General features: G+C 40.2%; 1 protein-coding gene across 9 annotated transcripts in view; it reads right to left on the bottom strand.

Moving 5' to 3' along the window:
* Positions 1 to 14,563, bottom strand: part of FERMT2 (FERM domain containing kindlin 2) — a 188,661-nt gene that overhangs the window by 128,250 nt on the left and 45,848 nt on the right. For all 9 annotated transcript variants that reach the window (XM_078781176.1, XM_078781170.1, XM_078781173.1 and 6 more), the window contains exon 2: positions 631 to 797. In XM_078781176.1, coding sequence (XP_078637302.1) covers positions 631 to 796 — 166 coding nt within the window. In that variant the 5' untranslated portion in view covers position 797. The remainder of the gene's footprint in view (positions 1 to 630; positions 798 to 14,563) is intronic.

Here is a 14,563-nt window from a genome sequence, read left to right as displayed (position 1 = left end):
AGACTACCATAAAGGTGCGAAACAACAGTGGCACAGTGTGGCATGAGAAAAGGCCCCTCACAAGGAGTTCTGTGTTTGTGTACAAGTGGTGCAAGCTATTTACAGGGCTTCCTGTGCGCAGGCATTCCACAGCACGAGTGCCTGCAAGCCTGGGCTGTAAGGGCCTACTGGCGGCGTTCCTGTTCTATTTCCTGGCTTGCTATGCATTGGTACTCTACAACGAGAAGCAGCAGTGGACAATTATTTCCCTCATGAACAACAAAGCACATTTTCCCTTTCAAAACACCACTAAACCAAAAACCTGCATTTCCACCCACAACTGGAACATATTGACCCATTCATCTAAGAGAATGTGCTTTATTGTTCATAAGGGAAATGATTGTCCACTGTCACATCTCGTCATAGAATGCCGATGCATAGCAAGCCAGGAAATCAAACAGGAACACCGCCGCAAAGCCCTTACATCCCAGAGATGAGAAACTAAAAATTAATCTAAGAGAATTTTTTTTAACTGCCACAGGACCATTCCAAACATTTGCATTCTCTTAAAGACTTAAACCATATCTCAACATGAATAATCAACCCTCCCTCCATTAAAAACCCTAAGGCTCCCAATCTACCCCGGCATACCAAGTTTCTCGACGAGCCGCAGCATGAGGCCGCCGACATGTAGCTCCCCAGTGACTCTCATGACCAGCTCCTGTTGTAGGTCAGTGACCAAGACTCGCAGTTCCCACGTTCCATCAGCATAATGCCCATCTGGCATCCGGATCCCCTCAATAAGTGAATGGGACATTCTTGAGAATGAAAGAGAAGGAAAAAGGAAGTTAGAAATACATTATTATTTTCTACATATCCGAGCTGTGAGCCTACTCATAGCACCCTTCTTATTCACAGTTATCATACCCTGAGTCATCTGAAATTTGCAATCATTTGTACTGAGGCTACTGTGTATTTAAACGCAACATCGATATTTAGAGCTGTCGCAAAAATTAAACCACCAGTGCAACACAGCAACAATGGGCCAAATAGCCTCATTTCCTTGTCTTAGGTCATTTTCTCCTCAGTCTCTTGTGTTTTCTTTTCCATGATTTTTAGATGTACACACATAAACACTCGTACATATACATATATATATATATACATATATATATATACATATATATATATATATATATATACATATATATATATATATATACATATATATATATATATATACATATATATATATATATATATACATCTATATATATATATATACATATATATATATATATACATATATATATATATATATACATCTATATATATATATATACATATATATATATATATACATATATATATATATATATATATATATATATATATATATATATATATATATATACATATACATATATATACACATACATATATATATACATATACATAAACATACAGACTTGGCATTTAATATGGAATATTTTTTCTTTCTTGACTTGGGGTTACTTTCTGAACTCGGTATATCAATCTGGTGAGTTTCTTTTGCGCTTCGGTGATTTCTTTGTTAAAAGAACCATGTCACTGATTGTCTGTCGCAGCAAGAAGTCAATAACAGGATTATATCACAGACAGGTACATTTGACGATTGGCTTCACAATCGGGTATATAAGGGTTGTTGCGTTCTGTATTAGTGGAAAACAACTGCTGCACGTCTACAAAAGTTATTGATGCTTCCCCTGGAGATGGTCCGTCAACTCGACAATGCTGTTTGTCATTTAGTGGTGGCTTTACGAAATTCCGGCATGAAACAGCATGCTATTGCTCGGCAGTATGGCATCACTCAAGGTCAGGTGTCAAAAATCCTGAAACGAAATGCTCAGAGGGGTGACCCTACTCCAATACCGAGGTCAGGAGGTTCCCGCAGAACCACAAGGAGGGATGATCGCCAGCTGCACCGGTTAGTCCGCAATGGCCGTACCAAGTCAGCTAATCGGCTTAGGGCTGAGTGGCAGCAACTGACAAATGTGCCTGTATCCAGAAGGATAGTCAACCAACGACTGGTTCAAGCAGCCTATCGTGCCAGGCGTCCCCTGAGAAAGCCACGTCTGACCAGACAACACCGCCAGCGCCGATTGCAGTGGGCCAGAGAGCACCGTCAATGGCAGCCAGGACACTGGAATCACGTGATCTTCAGTGACAAGTCTAGATTTCTGGTCTATCGTCAATATGGCCGCGTCCGAGTGCACAGACAAGTGCATGAAGCCTACAACGAAGATTGTATCGTGCCAGGAGTACAAGCTGGAGGTGGTGGGGTGACTGTTTGGGCTGCTTTTCATGCAGGGGGCAAAACTGACCTGGCTGTTCTGAATGGAAACCTGAACCAGTTCAAGCACAGGGCCATTCTGGAAGAAACATTGCTTCAATTTGTTAGTGCAGCCTTTCGAGGAGCTTTGTCTTCCAAGATGACAATGCACGGCCTCATCGTGCTCGCATGATCCAACACTTTCTTGCTGACCGTGGTGTAGAGCATATGGAGTGGCCTGCCATGTTCCCGGATATTAATCCGATAGAGAACTTGTGGGCAGAATTAACGCGTCAAATCGACAACTTGGACCAGCAGCCTGCCTCTGTGCGTGAATTGCAGCAGGCTATTGTCACTGCATGGCAAGCGATTCCTGTCCAAACCTTGGCAAATCTCGTGAACAGCATGCCTCAACATGTGCGTGCTCTCCTGAATGCTCGTGGGGGTTACACGAAGTACTGAACTGTAATTTTACTGTCCGTAATCCCAGTCGTAATTTAACTTTTGTTTTTGTAATAATAAATTTTTTGGCTAATGTGCAAAATAAAGAGATACTTCTCGAAAACGCACAAAAGGTTAACACAGTACTGTCCGTGAATTTAGTTCGATATCAGTTTACATCACTTTCAAGGATCAATTTATTTGCTTCGAAATGTCAAATGTGGTGTTTGTTTCTTTTAAAGGTCACATTAACAAAATCTAGAATAATTTCAACATAATTCCAATGAACTTTTGGTTCTAAGTCATCTTGAAAAGTAAGTTCACCCCCACAAAAAAAATATTCCATATTAAATGCCAAGTCTGTATATACATATACATAAACATATATATACATATACATAAACATATATACATATACATAAACATATATACATATACATAAACATATATACATATACATAAACATATATACATATACATAAACATATATACATATACATAAACATATATACATATACATAAACATATATACATAAACATATATACATAAACATATATATATACATAAACATATATATATATATATATATATATATATATATATATATATATATATATACATATATATATATATATATATATATATATACAAGTATATATACAGTCACGTGAAAAAGTAAGTAAACCCCATGTAAAGTTTTGACTTTTTGAAAATATTTCAACATACAGCTATTTGATCTTCATTTCAACAATATTGATCGATAAAGGTGATATAATATAACAAATATCATGAAACATTTACATTTTGTAGTCCATTGTATAATTTAAATAAACATAAATGCAAATTTCGCATGTGGAAAAAGTAAGTACACCCCTACATTTATCACTACTTCAAATACCTAAAATTAGAATCAGGTGCACAAGCTCAGGTGCAAATGATTAGAACATCGTTAGAGAGGATCTTGGAGGAACCTGTCTTATATACTTATATACATAAACATATATACATAAACATATATACATAAACATATATATATATATATATATATATATATATATATAGTTTGGTTTGCTCTCTGTTGTTGACGTGTGTGCCATCAGCATGCCTATTGCCTAGATCAAAAGAGCTCCCTGAGGCCTTCAGAAAGAAGGTTATAGATGCCGACGAGTCTGGGAAGGGATTTAAAAAGATCTCCAAACAATTTGAAATCAATCATTTGACTGTCCGGAAGATCATCTACAAGTGGAGAAGATTCCAAACAACTGCCAACTTCTTCAGGCCAGGCCGCCCCAGCAAGTACAGCCCGAGAGCAGACCGCAAGATGCTGAAAGAAGTCTCGAAGAACCACAGAATGTCATCACGGGACATACAGGTAGCTCTTGCCACTGTTGATGTCAAAGTGCACGAGTCTACCATTAGAAAGAGGCTGCACAAATTTGATCTACATGGGAGGTGTGCCAGGGGGAAACCATTTCTGTCCAGAAAGAACATCAGGGCAAGACGAAAGTTTGCCAATGAACACCTAGGCAAAGACCCGCATTTCTGGAACAATGTGCTCTGGACAGATGAGTCAAAGGTAGAGCTATTTGGCTACAGTACCAGAAGACATGTTTGGCGAAAACCAAAGACAGCATTTGACCACAAGAACGTGATACCAATTATTGTAAAGCATGGTGGTTCAAATATTATGTTTTGGGGCAGCTTTGCGGCATCAGGGCCTGGGCAGCTGACCATCATAGAATCCATAATGAATTCTTCATTGTACCAGAGGATGCTTGAGGATAATGTGAGGCCATCTGTCGGATATTGAAGCTCAACCAAAGGTGGACCTTGCAACATGACAATGGACCCTAAACATACCATTAAATCCACCAAGGAGGGTTCTGGAATCGCCAAGTCAAAGCACGGATCTAAATCCCATCAATATGTTGTGGGGGGATTTGAAACGAGCTGTGCATGCAAGAAACCCCTCAAACATCGCACAGCTGAAAGAATTCTGCATGGAGGAGTGGGCAAAAATTTCTCCCAGTCGATGTCAGAAACTGTTAGACAGTTATAAGAAACGCGTACTTGAGGTTGTTTCTGCCAAAGGGAAAGAAAAAACGGGTGTACTTACTTTTTCTACATATGGAAACATATGGATGCCCCCTGGACTAAAAATCTTTCTTTTCGGGTATTCTAGCCATGTGCCAAGTTTCATGCTTTTAAGGGAAAAGGCACAATCGATCCGAATTTTTTAGCTCAGCCGCCCAGCTAACATGCGAAATTTGCATTTATGTTTATTTAAATTATACAATGGACTACAAAATGTAAATGTTTCATGATATTTGTTATATTATATCACCTTTATCTGTCAATATTGTTGAAATGAAGATCAAATAGCTGTATATTGAAATATGTTGAAAAAGTCAAAACTTTACATGGGGTGAACTTACTTTTTCACATGACTGTATATATGCAGTGCATTCAGAAAGTATTCAGGCCCCTTCACTTTTTCACATTTGTTATGTTGCAGTCTTATGCTGAAATCGTTTAAATTCATTTTTTCCCTCATCAATCTACACTCAATACCCCATAATGACAAAGAGAAAACAGGATTTTAGAAAGTTTTGCAAATTTATTAAAAAGAAAAAACTGAAATATCACATTTACATAAGTATTCAGACCCTTTGCTATGACACTTGAAATTTAGCTCAGGTGCCGCCCATTTCTCTTGATCATCTTTGAGATGTTTCTACACCTTGATTGGACTCCACCTGTGGTAAATTCAATTGATTGGACATTATTTGGAAAGGCACACACCTGTCTATATAAGGTCTCACAGCTGACGATGCATATCAGAGCAAAAACCAAGCCAGGAGGTCGAAGGAACTGCCTGCAGAGCTCGGAGACAGGATTGTGTCGAGGCACAGATCTGGGGAAGCCTACAAAAGAAATTGTGCTGCATTGAAGGTTCCCAAGAGCACAGTGGCCTCCATAATTCTTAAATGGAAGAAGTTTGGAACAACCAGGACTCTTCCTAGAGCTGGCCGCCCGGCCAAACTGAGAAATCGGGGGAGAAGGGCCTTGGTAAGAGAGGTGACCAAGGACCCGATGGTCACTCTGGCTGAGCTCCAGAGATCCTGTGTGAAGATGAGAGAAACTTCCAGAAGGACAACCATCACTACAACACCCCACCGATCTGGGCTTTATGGCAGAGTGGCCAGATGGAAGCCAAACAGTTCAATCTTGGTTTCATCAGACCACAGAAACTTGTTTCTCACAGTCTGAGAGTCCTTTAGGTGCTTTTTTGCAAACTCCAAGCGGGCTTTCATGTGTCTTTCACTGAGGAGAGGCTTCCATTACCTGACCCTGGGTACTCCCAGCACGTTTGCAAAACTTGGTGGAGATTTACGCAACCGTTGTTTTTTTTTCCTATGATTTTCAGACCTACACACACATACATACAGATAATTTCCTGATGGGGGGAGGGGTATTTTTGTGCCCTTGACCTGCACGTTGGTACCCCCTATCCCACATCCCCAGCCCATATGCAAAATTTGGTGATTGGCCCGGCCGTTTTTTTTCCTATAATTTTCAGACCTACACACAGATAGATGCAGACAATTTCCTTGCTATCTTAGGGGTGGGGGTTGGGGTATGGATTTATGCTCATGCTCATGACACCTGACCCAATGAAGCCCTGGCACGTATTCAAAATTTGGTAGAGATTGGTCCAGGGATGTGGAATTGTATAGAAATCAAAGCAAAGGTGTCACACACACACACACACACACACACACACACACACACACACACACACACACACACACACACACACACACACACACACAGTGTTATTGGCGAGTACGAAATAAAGCCAAGAGCACTGTCACATGACCAGAAATATTCTATCTTTATTTTCCTGTTAATATTTTTTGCTGCATCAGTTTTTGTCCTTTGGAATTATGGTGGAAAGACCATTTAGGATTCTAACAAAACATAGTGGAAGCCTTTCTACACCACTAGTACAAGAAAAACAAGATCTACAATTGCCATGCCAGTTCTTGAGACAAGTTAATGGAAGGATATTAAGGTGGTTTAATGACACGTTTTTTCCTTGATGTTTGGAAGAATAAGCAAGTGAAAATGCCATCCACTGCTAGACCACATATTGCAACAAAACTACGAGCCGCACTTACACAGAGGTAGGCCGTAGGGAACTTACCCAAACATTTTCAAACTGCTAACCATTTTTGCCATTTTGCCATCCATCACGGCAAAGTGTCAAGTGCCCATTCCCATCGACCAAAATCCTACATGAGGTCAACTATGGCAGAAAATCAACTTGATGAATCGACCCGATTATCAGTTCGTCATAATTCACAAATGGATATCAGTGTCATTATTAACAGGCTGGCATCTCAAAACACATGCCAACTAAAATTTGCTACTTGATTCTTGCATTGAAGATGGATTGGTACATATGTTTCAACAGAAACAAGTCATTGTATTTTCAAAAGAAAAGGAGAAGAAAAATTATGAAACATTAGTTATCCCTAAGAATTCAATACCTACTTGGCACCCCCTTTGAATCATTGCTGGTGTCCATTTAGGTCATACCCACTCTCCCACTGCCACCTCCCCATCACCCAATCAAATCCTGGCTGTGCTACTGTGAGGTGTTTGATATGATAACTTTTCATTTAGAGATGAGATATGCCCAGAAAGATAGTCAATTCTTTCAAACAGCATCCGAACAAGAGTAACCCCAATTATTTTGTACTAGGGCATGCCCGTACTATATATAAGCTAGGACGTGCCGTACGTGGGTGCCCGTTCCTTGCCAAAAAAAAAAAAAAAATTAATTTGTGTAGGGGTGTGTGTGTGTAAACATCCTAGGGCGTGCCCGTACGTGGGTGCAAAAAAACATGCGTGCAAACAACAACAACAAAAAAAAACTTTGAAACCACGTGGCAGTAACGACCACAGAACCCCCCCCCCCCCTCTATTTACATGAATGGTTTGGTCCATTCGCAACGACCACAGAACCCCCCCCCCCCCCCTCTATTTACATGAAATGGTTTGGTCCAAAGCGAACGGCTTGCGGTGTTTGGTAAAGAAATCGCATAGCTCGGTAACTACTTGTCCGATTAATTTCAAACCTTGAAAAGGCACATCCTCGGGTCCCCAGCAATATACCTGGCAAGTTTCAAGTATATCGGACCCGTGGTTGTCGAGAAACAGCGGTCACAGACAAACAAACAAACATACACACAGAGATTAGTGGAATTATAGATAGACTAGGGCATTGCCCGTACTATATCTATATCTAAAATTATATCCCCCCCCTCTATTTACATGAAATGGTTTGGTCCAAAGCGAACGGCTTGCGAGTACGGTGACAATCCCCCCCCTCTATTTACATGCAATGGTTTGGTCCAAAGCGAACGGCTTCCGGAGTTTGGTAAAGAAATCGCCATCGCGTGCACAAACGCGCAGGAAAGCGAATGAATCGCAAATTCGGTTTTATTAGTTTTAAAACATAGTTTAACGCCAACATAGTTTGCAAACGTGAAATAAATGAATACGCTCTCAAATGTGCCATCCGAGGCAGAGTGTGTCCTCCACGTTCGGCACACGCGATCGTTCGCTGCTCTCTGATTGGTTGAATCGTTTTTTGGACATAGCTCGGTAAGTAATTGTCCGATTAATATGAAACCTTGAAAAGGCACATCCTCGGGTCCCCAGCAATATACCTGGCAAGTTAAAAGTATATCGGACCCGTGGTTGTCGAGAAACAGCGGTCACAGACAAACAAACGTACAGACAGACAGACAGAGATTACTGGAATTATAGATAGATAGGTCACACTGTGGAACCACACCATGAGGTTTATTCATTAAATTATACCAATTTATTAATGTTGAAGGCTCCGGTCATGGGCTATATAGTCCTCATCGACACGAGGTCTTAAATAAAAGAACTGCATTCATAGAAAAGTGCAGAAGAAGAGAATAGTCTAAGAGTTTTGTGGTGGTAAAAAATCTGCTTTTTGAAAAGGGGAAGGTCGTAAGTGTTTTGAAACATATGAGAAGGTAAAGAGTTCCAGAGTTTGGCAGTGGAGGGGAAGAAACAAACATCATAACGACCCACCCTTGAGTTGCCAATGGCCACACAATAATCATGCGATGTAATGGCTTGTCGAGTATTCCGTAGTCTCACTAATGGCGGAGGTACACAAGCAGCAAGTTATTGGGAGCAGAAACCGAAGTAATATCTGTAGAAAAGAGAAAGAGCCAACTTTGTGGTGTAATTCGAGCGGGTCGAGTTTTGAGGTCAGATTGGAAGAGTTGATAAGTCAGATTACTTTGGATTCAATTGTGTCCAGTAAGTATGTGGAGCTAGAACCTCCCCAGTTGTACGAGCAGTACTCTATACAAGGACGAATCATTCCTTTATATAGTTGAAGCAACTGTTCTGAGGAGAAGCATCTTCGGTGTCTGAACAGGACTCCTAGTTTCTTCGAGGCAGACTTAGCTATTTGTGTAATGTGTGGATATCAGGATAAATTTGATGTTAAGGTAATACCTAGTAGGTTTATTGAATCACATGGTGTAATTGTGGAGATTTCAAAAAGATTGGAGAGTTGAGTGGAGTTTTGGAGAGAGGAATGGGAAGAAATTGAGTTGCAGAAACATTAAACTTAATTTGAGTGTATTTGATTTGCCCAACTGGGAAATCTTGTCTAAATCCAAATTGAAAGAGTTGGTTGTGATGAAACAGATTGTAGATCGAGTGAGAGAAGATGGGGCAGATGGAAAAACATGGAGGAATGTAATGTCGAGTCGAGTTATCAGCATACGAGTGCATTTGATTATTTGTAGAAGAAAGAAGGTCATTTATAAAAAGAAGGTCGGAGAGAAAGCTCAATATGACAGAGCATGGTGTTGGAGGAAAGCCAAAAGTGGGAAGCTTTGATATCAGACCCCAATGCCAAACTTTATCAAAGGCTTTGGAGATATCAAGGCCTTCAAAAAAAGGATTCCCCATAGTCTCTCAGAGAAGAGGCCCAGACATTCGTAATGTAAAAAGGATATCACCGGTAGATGTTGCCTTGCGAAAGCCATATTGATAGTCATAAAGAATACTGTGGGATTCAAGATGCTTGAGGAAATGGGAATTGAGAAGACATTCATTGAAAGACTTTGGGAATAGTAGAAGTCAGAGCAATAGGACAGTAGTTGGAAGGGTTTGAACGATCACCCTTCTTTAAGATACCGAAGGCTGTATATTTCAAGGAAAGAAGGAAATTTGGGGTTTTTAAACAAAAAACGAAACAAATGAGCAAGCACAGGTGCATGTCCTGAAGCACACTCCTTCAGGACATGAGGAGGAATGCCATCTTGTCCATATGCCCTGCTTGTGTCCAGAGAGAGGAGTACTTTTTGACAGCATGAAAATAGATTATAGGGAGGGGCATAGGATGGGTAAGGGGTGCATTACAGAGAGATGGAATGTTAGTCATCCATTGTGGAATTAGTGGATAAAAGAGAACCAAAAAGAGTTGCTTTATCAGTTGGAGAGACAGCGGTAGTATCATCAGAACGGAAAAGCGAAGTAAAGGTAGAGCGACAGAAATTGTTGGTGACACTTTTAGCTAAGGACCAGAAAGATCTATTAGTGGAAGAAGATGAGAGGTCGTCACATTTCTTTTGGATAAAGAATGCTTCGCCTGACCAATAACATGTTTGCAATGATTTCTGGCAGATATGAAAGCTGAATGCATGTCTGAGGAAGAAGAGTTTTTTTCCCATATCTGATATGCCGCACCCCTGGCACGAATGGCCGCAGAGCAGGAATTATTGAACCAACAATTGGTCGGAGAGATAGACTTGAAAGAGAAGTGCACAACATTGAGAAATTCAGTCAAAGGTTGAAAAACCTGTACTCATGTTCATTGGATGCTTGTGGTGACCTATTGCTAATGTAAACAGAGCACGATATCGTGGCATGAATGCCCCGAGGTAAGCGTGTCCTTTCTCCTAGTACAGATTGGAATTGCTTGGGTCTGGGTTAATGAGAATATTCTTTCCTGTACAGCTACAACAATATTCCACAAAGTTAGTGAATTGTCTTTGGTACATGCAAGTATGCATGAGCCAATTGTGAATGTATGGTGCAAAATGACAAGTATTGATCAGTAATCAATTTTTTCTGCTCAGGAACCTATTCCCAATGGTAAACTCATCCTCATGAATTAATTAGATGACAGAAAAAGCACGAAGAAAGGGTTGATGCGACAAAAACAGGCCTTTTACTTTAACTGCCACCAACACACAAGCGATTAAAGGTATTCTAACCAAAATAAATATCACATATGAAGCAACGTTTTTGTCATAACCCTAATGTATGGAGTATGGTGCATGTCCTATGTGAAATAAACCACTTTGATGAAGCCCCGAAGGTGCAATGAACTAACAACAGACTCAGTGACATTGTGATTGGAGCATCCGCTCAGAGTCTGGAAGGTTAGGTGGTTCAATTTTGATCAAAGACTTTAAAAATAGCAAGTGCTGCTTCTTCACTTCATGCTCAGTATTTGGAGGACGGGGCATTGATAAACCCCATGGGATGGCCTCCCATGGGGGTTACAGCAGGGATCTCTCCTTAAAATCTTGTATGAGGAAAAGAGCTCAATTTCACTTTTAGCTATTGTACAATCATCATTTTAAAAGGATATTCGACAGCTGCTCAAAGCCTCAGCTGTTAATATGCAACCAATTGCATGCATTATATTTTTGCCTCGCAGCAAATGTCTTGAGGAACCACCTCCCGATGATCAACATATCTGCAGGAAATGTGCGAAAGCATCTCCATCGCTAAATTGCAGAATTGCAGATCCTTTGATGTCAAGGCAATGAGTAGATGTCCAAGAATGAGAGCACCATTAACTTCCTGGTGCACATCGAAGTGCACCAGAAGGTTACACTCCCAAAAGGTCAATAGCTAGCTGTGTTTGCCTCATATTCAAAGTCAAGTTCTGCGTTGTCTGATTGCTCCGCACGTGTGTGTGCAGGAATGAATAATTTAAATGAAGGAAATAGATTTAGGGATCAGCAAAATAAAAAGCTCCAACAGAGGTACCAAGTGAATGGAAAGCCTTCTCTAAAGAAACCTTCAGAACATGCAAGCAATCTCGAAAAATAAAACATTAAAATCCAGAATGGCCTCGCTGTGTTAAAAAAAAATTTCCATAAAAAAATCTCAAGAATGGACTCGGTTTCCATGCAAAAAGAAAATCCAACTTTCAAAAAAAGAAAACTATCTCAAACAATAAAGAAATAAAATTAATTAATTAATTGACCTCTAGAATTGGCAAGGAATCTTAAGGGAAAAATATTATATTTAAATGTATATGTATTTAAAGGCCCAGTGGCTAGGCAGTCCAAAATCAGCCTCCATAATGGGTGAATTGTCTCCAAAATAGCCTCAAGAATGGACAAACCATATTCATATAACCTCCAAAATGGACAAAACGGTTTTACAAGTAACATTCAAAATGGAAAGCCCCCCCTTCCTGCCCCCCACCCCCCTAAAAAAAGAGTCAATGGCACGTCATGGCATATCCCCAGACATCACACCGAAACAAAGTTGAAAGATGACATAAAGTTCCACCAGATTGACCGAATATCAAATCGAGCTTAAATAAAAAAAATTAATCCCCTGTTTTGACCCTTGTGACCCTAAGTCTCCACCCCCTGGTGCATGAACCAGGGGTCAAATCCAAAAAATTGTTGCATATTCCATGCATCCCCGATGTTCGTTGCATGTACAAATTTTTATTAGAAGATGCTATAAAATGTGCCCGTAATTGTATTTTTTTGGTATTTGAACTTTTGATCCCGCACCAGGGGCGGAGCCAAAATGACATTGCTCTTGCACTTTCTTGCCATGTGGTGATCATAACTACCAAGTTTGGTGAATTCCTGCCCAACCGTTCAGGAGGAGATAGCATGATGGACATACAGACAGATAGACAGACAGAGACGGACCCGATTACAATATCCCCGTTTTTTTTTTAGGAATGGGGGACTATAACCTCCAGAACAGACAAGATGCAAGCAAATGGGGCACCCAACTCAACATCCATCCAAGAGATGGCACACTGTGATGCAACGTCCTGCCTATGCCTGCAATATGGCAGTTAATAGTTGGGCCAAGAATCAAATCCAGACGAGGGAGCTTAAAGGCAAATGCGCTACCTCTGCAGAATTCTGTGGGACAACACTTGCAAGATAAGCCTTCAAAGTATATTAATTCCTCGGTTATATTTGCAGGTAAGGCTATTTGATACATCATATTTTAGCCTCCTTTGAAGTACTCATATTTGGTGGTGGAGGAGGTGTGCAGGGAAGGGAAGGGGTTCAGAATGAGTTTTTAAGAAGCTCACTGCTATCACAGCATCCATCATTGCTGCGCCCAAAAAGGGGTAACTGATGACCATATTATCTGATTCTGGTGATTCCTTTGACTATCTTCATTGGAATGCTGGAGAAAAAAGAAAAAGGAAGCATTTAAAAGGGTAGGGAAGCTGAGATGGAGAAATAGGCACAGCTCGAGCAGCACTATAAGCCATAGCACATGGTAACACCTGGATGACCAGTGCGAGGATTTATGAATGAATTGACCACATTGGAGATGAAATGTTTTCCAGGGACATCTTATCTTGTTGGCTTCAGGAATACTTTTATAATATCAACAAGCATTCTGAGTATTGCGCTGCAATACATGTCCCCTACCGGCATTGGGTAGCACTGTCATAGAAGACAGTATTATGACTTACTGCACTCCAAATTATAGTCCGGAAAACTTTTGGGGAAATTCCCAAAGTTCAAAGTGCCATAACTTTGTCAAAAATGATCGAAACGTCGTGAAGTTCGAACTTGATCTGTAACTCATCATGACGACACCATGGACCAAGTTTGAAATCATTAGCATTAAGAGTTTAGAAAAAACGTCCGGAAAACTGTTCTTTGCGTGACGGACTGACAGACTGACAGACTGACGGACGGACGGACGGAGTGCAAACCTATAGTCCCCTCCGGTGTACACCGGTAGGGGACTAATAATTATATGCCGTACAGTAAGTTAAGGCCCGTGCAGAAGATTGAACAATATAGGACATGAATATGTTTTTTATTTTTACATGCATGTGGGCATGAACAGGTAATGGACATGTCAACAAGATAAATGATTTCCACCTGCGATACTGACATCATGAACTAAGGTACATAATACTGTACTCATAACCCAGGTTAAAATCCACTATACTTTACGAATTTCTCCAGTGCACTCATTAGTCCAGTGGCCAAACAGGCATTTCAAGGCAAAGCGTGCTTGAGCGTCATTATGAAGTTTTTTGTTTGATTCATCATCTCTGACCTATCCTGAAGCATAATCAGCGGGGTGCCAGACTGGCACCCTTGAGGAATTTTTTTTAGAGGCCAAAAACAAAATGGCCGCCACGACTTTCTGATAAATTCTGTTTTTGCCAATATCTTCACTTCTAATGCACTTATAAACACAATTTTGGTGCCTACTGCTATGTTTTCATTGTCAAGGAATCCGATAATGATAAGATTAAAGGCGTATACATTAATCCTGTATCATATTTTCAAGATGGCCACCATTTCCCTATATAAAAAGGCTATTTTGCAGTTCCATTGATAACTTCTAGTTAGAAATTGAATTTGATCAACCTTCAAATATTAATACAATAACAGTCACAACCAAATATGTATTTATGACAGCTGAAGTAACTTATTTGCAATTATTAATGCATCGGTTAT

The sequence above is a fragment of the Myxine glutinosa genome, chromosome 1, assembly GCF_964187855.1.
Source record: "Myxine glutinosa chromosome 1, kmMyxGlut1.1, whole genome shotgun sequence".
NCBI classification, from domain to species: Eukaryota; Metazoa; Chordata; class Myxini; order Myxiniformes; family Myxinidae; genus Myxine; species Myxine glutinosa.
The sequence above is the reverse complement of the archived record's forward strand: the minus strand, read 5'-3'. Positions and strand labels throughout refer to the sequence as shown.